Source organism: Anolis sagrei, chromosome 3, assembly GCF_037176765.1.
Source record: "Anolis sagrei isolate rAnoSag1 chromosome 3, rAnoSag1.mat, whole genome shotgun sequence".
In the NCBI taxonomy this organism is placed as follows: domain Eukaryota; kingdom Metazoa; phylum Chordata; class Lepidosauria; order Squamata; family Dactyloidae; genus Anolis; species Anolis sagrei.
Genome location: NC_090023.1, coordinates 221276337 through 221290301, shown reverse-complemented (window position 1 = coordinate 221290301; position 13965 = coordinate 221276337). Strand labels below are relative to the sequence as shown.

Sequence of the window (13965 nt, the reverse complement as noted above, 5' to 3'; positions counted from 1 at the left end):
TACAAAACACATTACAATACAACATTACATAATAGATAAAACATTAGCTTAAAAACATTAGCTTATTATTAATCATATAGCCAAATCCAAATTTGATTCAATGACCAACGACCTAGTCCAACGCCTGTCCATAGTCATGTGTTGAAATATTAAGGTGTATAGGGTTCTTTTGGCTTTTTATTCCCCACTCTTACGCCATTATTTACTGTCATATTGACACTTTTTTGATTATGTGGAGTCCCTTTCCTATGTTTTTCGTTGATGTTTTGTGCAGAATAATAAATAAAATAATGAATACAACAAATGAAATTGAATATTGAATGGAAACTTTCTCCAACTGGAGTTCAAGAATGGAATAGTGAATAGGTAGAAGTTTATTTATGGATGGAGTGTCAGTACGAAAATTGTTAGTGAATGTGAGGAAGCTGACACTGAAGCACACATGTATTTATTATTTACAGCTGTTTTGGAAACCTCTATCTATCAGCAGCATAAACAACATATTGTTAATTATAAGAGGATACTGGAAATCTATTAGCTAGTCAGGAAACAAGTCCTTGAGCTATAATTACAAAGCAAGCACCATGTAAAATCTATTCATGCCAAACTTTTCACTTTGTTTTAGGTTGTTATTGTTATAAGTAGATGGCTGATAATAGCGCCACAATGCTCTGCTTATTCTACTTTTCCTTTAGATTCCTAAGAGCTAAAATAATTTCTACTTCTTAATATTTTCCTTGTTTTAGTATCCTTTTTCCTTTAACATGACTTTGCCCTCCTCTAGCTTTGTTGTTACCCTCTGGCCTTTCCCTTCATTATGCTACAAAGCAATATATTAAGCATCCTTATCCTTTTTTTTTTTTTAATTAGGCGAAACCAGAACTTCACCAGTATTCTGCGCTTTCTGTCACTCGGAGACAAGAAGTTGAATCCATTTAACATCACACACCGCTTTACTCATCTCTTCTGGCTGGGAGACCTGAATTACCGCTTGGAGTTACCCCCAACGGTTAGAGAGCCCCTTTGCTTCTCTATAGTACTTATTGTCTATTGCACTCTTTTTACATCCTGTATTATTGCATGCCTTTTACATGCTGTAAGTTGGGACTCTATTATTATCTCCACCAATGAAAAATGCAGAGCTGAAACCAAGAGAATACCTAACATCTATGAAATTCATGGCTGAACTGAGATTTGAATTGGGACTGTTTTACTTTAGCTGTCATCCTTTTAGTTTTAAAGCCATCCATAATTTTAGTGGTGGTCCCATTTTTCATGAGCTGAAATGAAGCCTGTTCTGTTTTTCAGCAGAAGTATTACCTGCACATCACTAATTGGCTGGCCCATATGTCAATCACAAAGTTACTTCTTCCCCTTTTCAGAGCAGGTTGTCAAGCAGAAGAAGACAGGAACAATAACAAAAAAAATCTGTAAAAACTAAAGCTCTAAACCAGAAGTTGGAAAAGTTATTTTGTTGGGTTATGTTTTTAAAAATCACATAGCATCAGTCATAATGTATGGTAGATTTGGGGAGATAGACTCTAAAAATGAAAAGTGATTGAAAATGCAAACAAATCCAAAGCAGATAAGTACAACGAAGAGATGAACCAGATGAGGAACTTTCAATAGTAGATGTTCACCTTACTCCTGTCTGTAGCTGTATCTCTGTGCAGTCTTTGGTCTTATTGTACACCAAGGTTGCTTGTGGTTGCAGTGGTTGTGGTATTGCAGTGATTTACTCACTCAGGTTTTACAGTGAACACACTGGATATAATTGTCCTATGGAAATCCTGTTTCATCCACACTTCCTCTCACTGCCTCCTCAAAAAGCCTATTTTTTGAGGACAGAACATAGCACAATCTCTCCAGGTGCAGATATTCTTCTGACTGTCTAGCTTTTGTTCTTTTCTAAAAAGAGGTATGGTTTTGACCTGTCTGCTAGTAACCTATCAAGAAGGTGAATCTATTACACTTCAGTATTTGATTACTATGAGGTGCCTTCAAGTTGCCTCTCAATTTCTAGCCACTCAATGAGACACTCAGGGGTGGCTTGCCATTGTCTTCTTCTGAAATATTGCCTATGGTTCTTGGTATTCCTGAACCATCTTCCTTCCATGCTTGATCCTCCTTAACTTCCAAGATCAAATGGTTGCTGGTATTCTCATGTTAATCTTTACGCTTTGGCACTTATATGTGTATTTAAGAACATTTAGGAATGTTCTTAAATTCCTAAATTAGGGTTTTTGATAGAACCGAAATGTTCTTCTGGCTATAATTTTTTTAAAAAAGCAAAATGTCATTTAAATGGCAAAGTGCTATGGCAATGTGCCATTATAATCCATTTTCCTGAAACACACATAAAACCTCATAGACTTTCAGTGCCGTTTTGGAAAGGTTATTTATTGTAGAGATTAGAAAGATACTTTTAAAAAACAAACAAACATTTAACTTGCTTGATCACATTGGCCTCAACAAACCTGTATTTACTCAAGTCTAATATGCCATCGTATCTAATGCGTGCCTCAATTTTCAAAACCCGGAAACCCAAAAAAGTATTTACTATATTACATGAAAACAATGTTCTCCTTAATTTGGGGAAGGTAATTTAGTCAAAAAATGTGAGCATTAGAATCAAGTAAATATGGTTTTGTCACTCCTAATGCTATGAAACAATGATATTTACTTACTCGAGTCTTAATTTCCCAGATCCCCATTGACTCAATGGGTCTACTCTAGTTGGAACTAGCAAGTGGATTTGGACCATTATTTGTGGCAATATATCGTGTAAAGCTACACAGTAGCAATATAAGTAGATATAATGATACGTTAAAGCCATAATTCTATAGTGTTGTACCCTTAGGGTGTATGCCATTGTAGTACTATAATGCTGATTTTAAAAAAACAATTTAAGAACTATTTCCAGTTATTGCCATTAACCTCCACCCCCTCTTACTTGAAACAATGGTGACTGGAAAGGGAGTTTTTGCAATCTTAAAATGCATTAGAGCATTATAGGATGTGATGCCATTATGCTTTTTAACGTTCAAGTGTTATTTTGCTACTATTTTAACTTTTGAGGCTGTCACTGGAAAAGTGGCTATTACTTCAGCACTACTTAGAAGAGTGGGTTAAAAATAGGTGAGAGACAAAAAGAGCCCCATTGCATTTGGAAGGCTTCAGTGTTTCTCAGCCTTTAACCCTTAACCTCCTTTTCTAAACATAAAAAATCATAGCCCCCTCCTTCAAGCATAACTATTATTAATTTTTGATATGATTTAAAATCTCTTGATTTTAAAAGAAATCAAAGCATTTGTAAACTTAGTAAATGCATTTATTTCAATGTTACTTTTTCAGCATTAATTTATGTGTGCTATTGCACATTGTAAAAGGTAGCAAGGTGTAGTGATTTGGAATATGACTCTTGAAGATTTGAGTCCCCACACCGAGTGGTTCCAGACGGCGGAAAGGTCCGCGCCAACCCAGGTTTAAAAAAACCAGATCAGGGCGGACTGTAGTCTGCACACCGCCCCAAAAAGCCTGCACTTTCCATGAGCGTTGTATACATGTCCACCTGGCACCTACCAGGAGAACAGGGAGAAAGCCCCTACCCTCCCCACATCCCTTTAGAACCCCTTTTAAAAAGAAAATAACTTATGGGGCTGGCATTTCTCTACTACTGGCCCTCTCCTGGTGCTCAGAAAGAGGGGAGGTTTATGCCCTTGCAGTTTTCTGGGCTGATTTAGTCCAGAAAAACATGCGACTGTTGTCTGGACTGCCCCCTCAGAAGTCCAGAATTTCTGAGAGAGCAGCCCAGGCAGCTGCCATAGTGGGTTTCCCCTTTGCATTTCAAGAAGGTGCGGAACAAACCCACTAACAAATAATATCGGCACAAAGCAGAGCAAAGCAGATTTTTCTGCTTTGCACCAAAAGCATTCTCAATTTCGTGGGGCGTCATCTGGACGCCCACTGCAAATATCCAGGAGGACATGCATTTTGCGCCCTGTCTGGATGCGCTCTCAGTCACGGAACTCCACTAAGTAAATTTGGGCAAGCCACAGCCTCCCATCTTAAGAGGAAGGCAATAGCAAACTTCTTCTGAATAAAAATTGTCAAATAAATTCCATGATAGGGTTGTCATAAGTTGGAAACAAATTGAAGACACACAACAAAACTGCATTATGGAATTATACAGTCAGCGATGTGTTAACAAAGCTATAGGTATAACTTGATATTTTCCCATTTCTCTCTCTTTTTTAAATCATATAATAGTATTTCATATGGTTTTTCAGACCGTAAATTTATTTGCACAGTTTCCAATATGCCCCACTGGGACGGCACTGTTATCATGAATGTGTGTTCGGTTGAGAGGATCAGCTGCACAAAAGGTTTCCTCCCACATTATTATTATTATTATTATTATTATTATTATTATTATTATTATTATTTGAAACACAACAAGATTAGTACACAGCAAACAAGATCACTATGCTGGCTGTTGTATTGGATCACACATCAGACACTTCCCAAGTGACTAGGACTGTGTGATGTATTGGCTAATAATGTGTACAGAACCTAATAGGGAGGCCTTTTGCAGCTGTCATATGGTAATTTTGTCAATGCCGATTGGGTTTAAGTGCAGGCCAAGGTCTTTAGGCACTGCACCCAGTGTGCCAATCACCACTGGGACCACCTTTACTGGCTTGCGCCAAAGTCTTTGCGATTCGATATTATTATTATTATTATTATTATTATTATTATTACTATTATTATTTTCTGCTTTCCATGCACAATTGGGACTCAGAGTGGCTCACCATTTTAAAAAGCAATACAACTAAAACTTATGAAAAACAAATATTAAAATAGAATTAAGCTATTATACAATTCATCCCTGAATAAAATAATACAATACAATTCAAAATCTGTTCAGTTAATACATTACAGCACTACCTGCTAAATAGCTCTGCTTCCTTGAAAAGCTCAACTCAGAGTAAAACCCAGTTAATTCACTGGCCTGCAGACATTAGTAGGGCAGTGGAAATAGGTGTATATTGAAATGCATCCTAAGCATACAGTCCTATGCATGCCAACTTCTAAGGATGTTCTTTTGAGTTTGAACACTTGCTTGCTACCTTAAATGAATCAATCATACTAGTTTGCTTGCTACCTTAAATGAATCAATCATACTAGGCATCATGTCAAGCACTGTTGCTAAAGCTTGTTTTAAGGGGGAAAGTGTCAAAAGATGACCCCTGAACATATTGGATTTTGGTAGATTCTACAAATAGGTTTTTGTAGCCCTGAGTGCCAGCTTGCTATCTATTAGCAATTTAGTAAAGAAAACAGGACACGTGTTTTAACATCTGCCCTTTAACATTTTCCCTATTATCAGGAAGCAGAGAATATCATTCAGAAGATCAAACAGCAACAGTATATGGAACTGCTGAATTTTGACCAACTCCTCATAGAAAAGAAAGATCGAAAGGTGTTTCTGCAGTTTGGTAAGATTATAAATTATGCTGCTAAGGCTAGAAATAGGCATTGATTTTCCTTGGCTCTCCTTTTACCTGGCCATTGAAAAATACTGCTTCTGTGAGGTAATCAAGGAGAAGAAAAGATTCCATTATTATTGCTTAAGAAACACTACACATAGAAACTGTCAGTGTGATGGTGAATGTTTGGTAGCTCCTCATATATATCACAGAAAAAAATGACACCGTAAATCTGGCAAGAAATCACACACCAGCAGCTTTAGTGCAATAGGTTAAAAGGTTTTCAACGACCTTCATGAAATCTAAGGGTAGGAACCAATTTTTTTTCATGTCGGAAGCGACTTGAGAAACTGCAAGTCACTTCTGGTGTGAGAGAATTGGCCATCTGCAGGGACGGTGCCCAGGTGATGCCTGGATATGTTAACATCCTGTGGGAGGCTTCTCTCATGTCCCCAAATAGGAAGCTGGAGCTGACAGATGGAAACTCACCACATCTTGCAGATTTGAACCACCGACCTTTAGGTCAGCAGTTCAGCTGACACAAGGGTTTAACCCATTGCACCACTCCAGTTGGGAAACAAATTTCAACCTGAGAGTTTAATTCAATTTTAGAGATTTGATGGGAAGAGGGGCATCTTTCAATAGTGGCCAGGGCCAAAAGCAAAGTTGGGGGAGTACCAAATATACCAAAGTAAATACCTCTGGTTATTAAGCTATAAGAGAGACAGCCTTTTAAACTGGGACAAAGGGGGAACTGCCAAATAGTATCATGGGAAGGAGATAGGGGCCATCCAGAGAGCATCAGGAAGCTGGACAGGGACCCTTGGAAATCTGAATTTGGTCCTAAGGCTAGGCGTTTACCACTTTTACTATAATTTCATGTGTTTGCTAAACAGCCCTCTAATCTATTTCAGAGGAGGAAGAAATAACATTTGCCCCAACCTATCGCTTTGAAAGGAACACCCGGGAGAACTATGTCTACACCAAGCAGAAAGCAACCGGGGTAAGCCAGATCGTATAGCATGTTGTAATGTTTCAGAGTGTATCTACCACCAAAACAGCTTCTCTTTCTTTCAATAGATAAATGAAGGAAAGATAACTGAGAGCAGCAAGCTGATGGCATTTTGGCAACAGAGCGTTCCTTCTAACAGAGTGCTGTGTCCTTGATATTGATTCTTCTTTTGTTTGCAGATGAAATACAACTTGCCATCCTGGTGCGATCGAGTGCTCTGGAAATCATATCCCCTCGTACATGTGGTGTGTCAGTCTTATGGTGGGTAGATAACAGATTGAAAATAGCAGCAAAGCTGGTTTAAACGGAAATGATTCAGAGCCGAATCTGTGGAATTACTTTCCAGTGCCAAGTTCTTGACAACAGATACATCCTATCCTTTCTGGCTTGGAATGTGTGTTCCTTAAACTAGGATACACAGTATAGTGGCAAATGGAGGGGGGAATGGGCTACAGATCAGCAGTGAGGACAATGAACTTTGTCAATATAGAAATACCTTTTTTTCAATTACTAAATAAGAACCACATAGTTACCTGTCAGCTTGAGAAGGCGAATATTAACAGACCTAAATTGTGGTGTGTATGTTTAACTGGCTGTGTGATTAGGGAAGTGGCCACGACCACAGCCCTCTCAGGCAGTGTTTATTAAAGATAGGTAGTTAGAATGCTTATAGACCATTTTCAGGAGATGCTCTCAGATCATCTTATCCCCAAAAATGTAAAACTAAATTTGCAATAATGACCACACGCAGAACAATATATAGTGGGCTGTTGGTTTCTGCAAGGTTTCTTGCCAGGACCCTATGTGGATCACAAAATCCATTAATTTTCAAGTCCATCCTGTATATAATATGGGAAAATCATGGCTTGCTTTTAGGAATGGATAGTGAGGTATTTTCAAGCCATGAATGGGTGAATCTCTGGATGCAGAATCCACAAATACAGAGGACCAACTATAATGGAATGTTAGTATAAAACTACAATTTCAATATATACTTTATTTATTTCCTTGCTACATTTATATACCACTTTTCTTACCCTGAGGGTGACGCCGGACTTAGCACGGACACCCGACCAGCATAGCCCGCTGCAGCCCAGAACTCCTGAGTTCACGCCATCCGCTGTCCTCAGCACAGCTGGATTACAGTTTCCAACTTAATAAAGGCAAAATTCAATGCCGTACATACATGTGAAAAACAAAACATAATCGCTAGACAATAACATATAACTATAAATTAAAAACCTAACCATATGAAAACATAAAACTTAAAATAACATTTGGACATAAAATGTAGAAAGTTAAGCATCGGTAATACAATAACATTTATATTAAAACCCACCCGTAAACAACACAATTTAAAACAGTTATTAAAAGACCTGGTAAGATGAAATGATTTTCACCCGTTGCTGCAAGGAAGGTGGAAGGCAAAGATCTTTAAGGAGGGAGTTCCAGTTATAGCATGCCACAATAAAGGGTGCCTTATCCACCTTTGGGACCTCCTGGTGGTGCAGCGGGTTAAACCGCTGAGCTGCTGCACTTGCTGATTGAAAAGTTGGTGGTTTGATTCCGGGGTGTGGGGTGATCTCCCGCTATTAGGCCCAGCTTCTGCCAACTAAGCAGTTTGAAAACATGCAAATGTGAGTAGATCAATAGGTACTGCTTCAATAGGGAAGGTAACGATGCTCCATGCAGTCTTGCTGGCTACATGACCTTGGAGGTGTTTATGGAAAATGCCAGCTCTTCAGCTTTGAAATGGAGATGAGCACGCACACACACACACACACACACACACACACACCGAGTCAGACACGAATAGACTTAATTTCAGGGGAATCCTTTACCTTTACTACTTACCCACCTTACTACTTACCTAGCTCAGAAAGTGATAAGAGCCTAATCATGGATAGAGGGTAATACTTGGGTAGGTTCATATGAGAACAATTATCCTATCCTCAAGATGCTCCAGGTATGGTTGTGTTATAATGGTCAGAGGGGTTACTATCCAAAATATAACCCTTTTTAACAATATGACTTTTAAAAAATGAGTAAGTGTGCATAATTATGATATTTGATCTTTTGTTGAGAAGTCAAGAACAAGGATCTTTAGCATTTGCCTTTCTTCTTAGGATGTGCCACTGATATCATGACAAGTGACCACAGTCCTGTCTTTGCCACGTTTGAGGTTGCTGTTACCTCACAGTTTGTTTCAAAAAATGGTGAGTAAATGCAGTGCAAGTTCTTTTTTCATTGCTCTTTATAAGAAAAATGTGGAGCGTCACAATGCAGTCTTTTAACTTACGGACTTCTAACCTGCAGAAGTGTTCTTTTCCTTCAGATAATAAATGCACAGACTCTTCAGGACAGATTGAATTCCTACACTGCAGTGCCACTCTCAAGACAAAATCACAGACAAAATTCTACATTGAATTCCACTCCAGCTGCTTAGAAAGTACTGTTTCTCCTTTCTTTTTTATTGTAAAGAAGTGTGTTATAGTGCTTCATTCAGAAGACTGAGTCAGCAAGTGTGTGTGTGTGTGTGTCTGTACCTGACTGCTGAGACAACCATTCAAGTTTAGTCTTAGACATAGATAAGTCATGTATTTATTTTGCTTTGATTTGTTTCTATTCTGATTGCAGAAATTATAATTTCCCTAAAGCCTAGTTTCTAAAGGGTTTGACTGACACATAGATTCAGAGTATTGTCCTTGTTCAGACCTCCCTTGCTTCTTAAAGTCCAGAAATCAGACTGTAGCATAGTATCACTGTGCAATTTAGTATAGCTAAACTACAGTTATAGCTTTACTATAACTAGACTATTTTGCAGGACCAATTACCTAAACTCTAGTGGCCAAATGGCCCACACTGGATCTTTGAACCCTTTCTCTGCCCCCTAAGTTTGCTTTTGCTTGAGCCAACTGGGAGGAGGGAGCATCACATCCTCTCCACTCCCTCTTACTGAGTTAAATGAGTTTAAACTACTTGCCTACTTGCAAGCCACTCTGAATCTCCTTCGGAGTGAGAAGGGCAGGATATAAATATAGTAAATAAATAAAATAAATACTTTGAACTCAGTTTGCAGTGACTGAAGTAAATGGGGTCAAAGGGGAAAAGTGGGAAGAGGAAAGAGTAACCAGGGGTGCATCTACACTTTAGAATTAATGGAGCTTAATACCACTTTGTAGCTCCCAGTAGCGCAGCAGGTTAAACCGCTGAGCTGCTGAACTGCTGACTGAAAGGTTTGTGGTTCGAATCCAGGGAATGGGGTGACCTCCCACTGTCAGTCCCAACTTCTGCCAGCCTAGCAGTTTGACAACATGCAATGGCACTCCATGCAGTCATGCTTGCCACATGATCTTGGAGATGTCGATAGACAACGCCAGCTCTTCAGCTTAGAAATAGAAATGAGCCCCCCCCCCCCCCCCAGAGTTGGACACAACTAGGTGGCAAGTCGGACACAACTATGTGGCAAGGTGAAACCTTTACCTTTACCCTTTTTAATGCCACTTTAACTGCAATGACTCAGTGCTATGAAATCTGGGAAAATTAACTTTCTCTGCCAAAGATTGCAAGTGCCTCGCCAAACAGAAACTTCCTTGATTCCATAGCCTTGAGCCATGGCAAGAGATTTCAAATTGTGTTAAATCTACAATGTAGATACCCCCTAGTATATTTTAAAAGAAACTGAATAAGGGAGATAACAGAAAATGAATATGAGCTGTCTCTGCCAATTGTAGGGTATACCATTTGAGGGCCATTAAGAGGTTTTAAGTCAAAGCAGCTTTAAAAAAAAAAAGGCAGTAAATTAGAATCCAATCTGATTTAGAAAAAGCTCCCCATGACTTCATACAATCTAGACCAGGATGAAAATTACTCTCCACAACCCATCCCCATTTCCCAAAAGACAGGGTGCATTTTGAGTTAAAACGTACCCTCTAAAAAGTAAAAAAAATAATTGAGTGGCTCTTAGGGACTAGAAAAAACAGTTTTTGGAGAGCTACACGCAGCTCACAGGGTCTACTTTCCCTTCCCTAGCCATATTGCAATTCAAACAAAATAATGGAAAAATAACCATGCGAAAAGACTTCCCCTGTGTTATGCAAAATGGCGTTTCATTTAAGTGGAGCATACATTCGAATTTGCAGCTTGACAGGACTGTGAATGGCAACCAATATAAAAAAATCTGAGGGAAGATCAGAAACCAGTGTGTGTGAGTGATTCTATTACTACCCAATGCTGATTCTGTAAACAGAACTGTACAACATTAGCAGAAGTGATATTTCCCAATTTCTGAATCTCTGGTTGTCTGCCAAACAAGAGTGTGCCCCAAGTCATTGACTGTATTGTGCCCTAAGAGGGGATTAGACTTGAAAGGGAAATTGCATGGCCGTGTTTTCCTATTATTCATATGTCATAGAACTGTAGTAACCCAGCTCCACACCAAAAATATATATTTTGGCTGTACAGAGATTTGCATACATTTCTATGGAAACCATGTGTTAGAATGCTTAAATTAGAATGTATGAAAAATGCTATCTTGAGTAGTGAAGGAAGAGCTGTCATGTTCTCTTTATCCTCTTGTCCACACATGCAGTGAGCCTAATGTCTTTCTTAACCGGAATGAAGTAATAAAAAGACAATGCAACAAGGTCATTTGCAAATATACTATGTAAACATCAGATCCCGATCCCTGTAGGTGCTTTCCATTCTGGTGTCTAGAAAGAGGAGTAATGAACAGTTCCCCTTTGCTGCCAGATTTTTTATTTTTGGAAATGTGGGTGCTTGTTGTACATTTCTCAGCTGGAAATGTGGTGCTTGTTGAACATTTCTTTTTTCTTTTTCCAGGCTTTGTAAAGAGCAAAGAGGGAGAAAATGAGGAAGGAAATGAGGGAGAACTGGTGGTAAAGTTTGTCGAAGCCCTTCCTAAGGTAGTTTTTTCTGTTTATTTTAATGAAGCCAGTACATCTGTAGCTTTGCAGTGTAGGAAACGCACCTATTGGCTGATTCAAAAAATGATTAAGATTATATCTGAAAAGTCCTATTAAATGCACACTGATTCGCAATTGTTGCTTGCACAATTCTTCCTCAGCTTGCGAATAGTGCTGTAACAAGTCCCCAAGGGACAGGTTGCAGACAAGAACATTATCTTGCAGCACTTTGCCATTGTTAGTTTCACTTCCTTTACCATTCAAGGGGGAAGTGAAATTGACAAAAATGTTCTTTTATGTTTTGATGAGATTGGTTGCAACAGAAATGGACAGTATTCTGTCAATAGTTAAGGGGTGAAACATCTCTCTCTCTCACACACACACACACACACACACACACACACACACACACATGAGTCACTGTCAGGCTAGACAGAAATAACTAGCCACAGAGGCCCCTTCTACACTGCCATATAATCCAGATTATTAAAACAGATAATCCACATTATCTCCTTTGAACTGGATTATATGAGTCTACACAGATAATCCAGTTCAAAACAGATAATCTGGATTTCATATGGCAGTATAGAAGGGGCTTGAGAAACAGCTGTCCTGATTAGGATTGCATGGGAAGGGGGCACTATAGTAGTGAATATGATAACAAAAAGAGGGGAGAGAAAAGAGAAGGAAAGAAGCAGAAGAGAACGAAAGTATAGTAGAGTCTCGCTTATCCAACCTTCACTCATCCAATGTTTTGTATTATCCAACACAGTCTGCCTCCCACCCGGATCTATAGCTGTTTCAATGCATTGTGATGTTTTGGTGCTAAATTTATAAATACAGTAATTACTACATAACATTACCATGTATTGAACTGCTTTTTTTGTTGATTTGTTCTAAAACATATTTTGGTGCTTAATTTGTTAAATCATAACGTAATTTGACATTTCATAGGCTTTTCCTTAATCCCTCCGTATTATCCAACATTTTCACTTAACCAACATTCTGCCCGCCTGTTTATGTTGGATAAGCAAGACTCTACTGTAGAAATAAAAAGGATATGAATATGAGCTAGGCATATAGTTTAATATAAGCTGACCGTGTTTCTAAAAATACATTTTCTTGAAGCTGGGAGCTATAAAATACATCTCCTTGTGTCTTCAAAGCAGTGAGATCTTCTGGCCATTGAGTGATTGATGGTAAATGTTCATCTTGATGTATACAAGATGACCCCCATGATATCCGTGAAATCGTTATCCACATTTTCATTAACCCATGCCTGACAATATATGTATGTCCTTTCTAAGCATTTTCTAGGCCCTCCAGTGTGACTCTAAGAGGTATACTTGAACCAGAAGTCTTCTATTTCAAAAGTGTTTGCCATTATCTGTAGTTTGGTGCACTCCCAAGATTTCTATGATATGGAGGTCCTATTGGGGTTGGTTGGTTTTAGCAACAGTAAAAGCATGGAAGAAGGAAGAGGAAAAATGTTCTTCACTTCCCATGATGAGAAACCTCCTCCCCATGTCTTTCAGTCCTAATGCACAGAAGCAGCATATAGGACAGTGGTGACTCCCGTTGCCCCCACAGCCCCCTTTTTAGAAGAATCAGACTCCCAAAAGCCCTTTAAAGAGTTTTCTGGTGGCCTAATTGGAGCCCGGTTTTCCTGGTCAGTAGGATACACAGTGAGATTCATCCTCTCTTTTTCTTACATTCGGGATCACAATGAAGTGTCCCTCTGAGCTCTGTGTTCTGGTGGTGGGAAACTGATGAGGGCAGTGAAGAGGCTTGACTTCCTGTGAACCTCAGAACCATGTGTTTCAATTTAGATTCTGAGGCAAAGAGATGATGCAACAGCTTTATTGGTTTGGAAAACAAAGAATTGTGGGCAGCATGACATAAAAAGTAGTGCCACCCCCGAGATGCAGTTGGTTGATCTTTTATAGAATTTCCAAGGATATTTAACACCTTACAGAATTTCTTTTCCCACGCTCTCTTCCTCTCCATTCCCTTCATCCACCATGCCACCTTTGATCACAAGCTTATCAAAACAGGCACAACTTCCAAATTGCAGTCATTCGATATATCAGTTATCATTTGAAGCTTTTCCCTTTCTTTGAGGCACCTATTTGGTCCAATAAATCAAAAGTAAAATATCATTATTGTTTTGAATTTTCTTACATCTAAGACTTGCTTTAGGGTTTATTGTCCTGTGAGTTCCTCAGCTTGACATTTCAGACCTTCAACTGATCTCTAAGGAAGTGATGAGCTGCTTATGGCTGTATTTTCCCTTCTTTCAACTGCCATTTGTTATGTGTCTCCCTTGGCTTAATACTACGACTAAGGCAGATTTCCTTCTAACACTATTTATTTAATCAAACCTATTCTACATATTATTGCCATTAATTAATCAAATGAAATCAGGTCCCTTGTCCACTTCAGCAGGGCATCTGCAACGGACAAGATATATGGCCCTTAAGGGCCACAGATTCTCCATCGCTGCACTAAAGCAATAAAGAATGAAGATACATTTGGAAGT

The 13965-nt window shown here is 38.8% G+C and overlaps 1 protein-coding gene across 2 annotated transcripts in view; it reads left to right on the top strand.

The window, feature by feature from the left end:
- The window catches only part of INPP5D (inositol polyphosphate-5-phosphatase D), a 92255-nt gene that overhangs the window by 58297 nt on the left and 19993 nt on the right, over positions 1-13965 (top strand). For both annotated transcript variants that reach the window (XM_060768114.2, XM_060768113.2), the window contains exons 15-21: positions 871-1009; positions 5390-5498; positions 6404-6492; positions 6681-6762; positions 8628-8717; positions 8837-8950; positions 11344-11426. In XM_060768114.2, coding sequence (XP_060624097.2) covers positions 871-1009; positions 5390-5498; positions 6404-6492; positions 6681-6762; positions 8628-8717; positions 8837-8950; positions 11344-11426 — 706 coding nt within the window. The remainder of the gene's footprint in view (positions 1-870; positions 1010-5389; positions 5499-6403; positions 6493-6680; positions 6763-8627; positions 8718-8836; positions 8951-11343; positions 11427-13965) is intronic.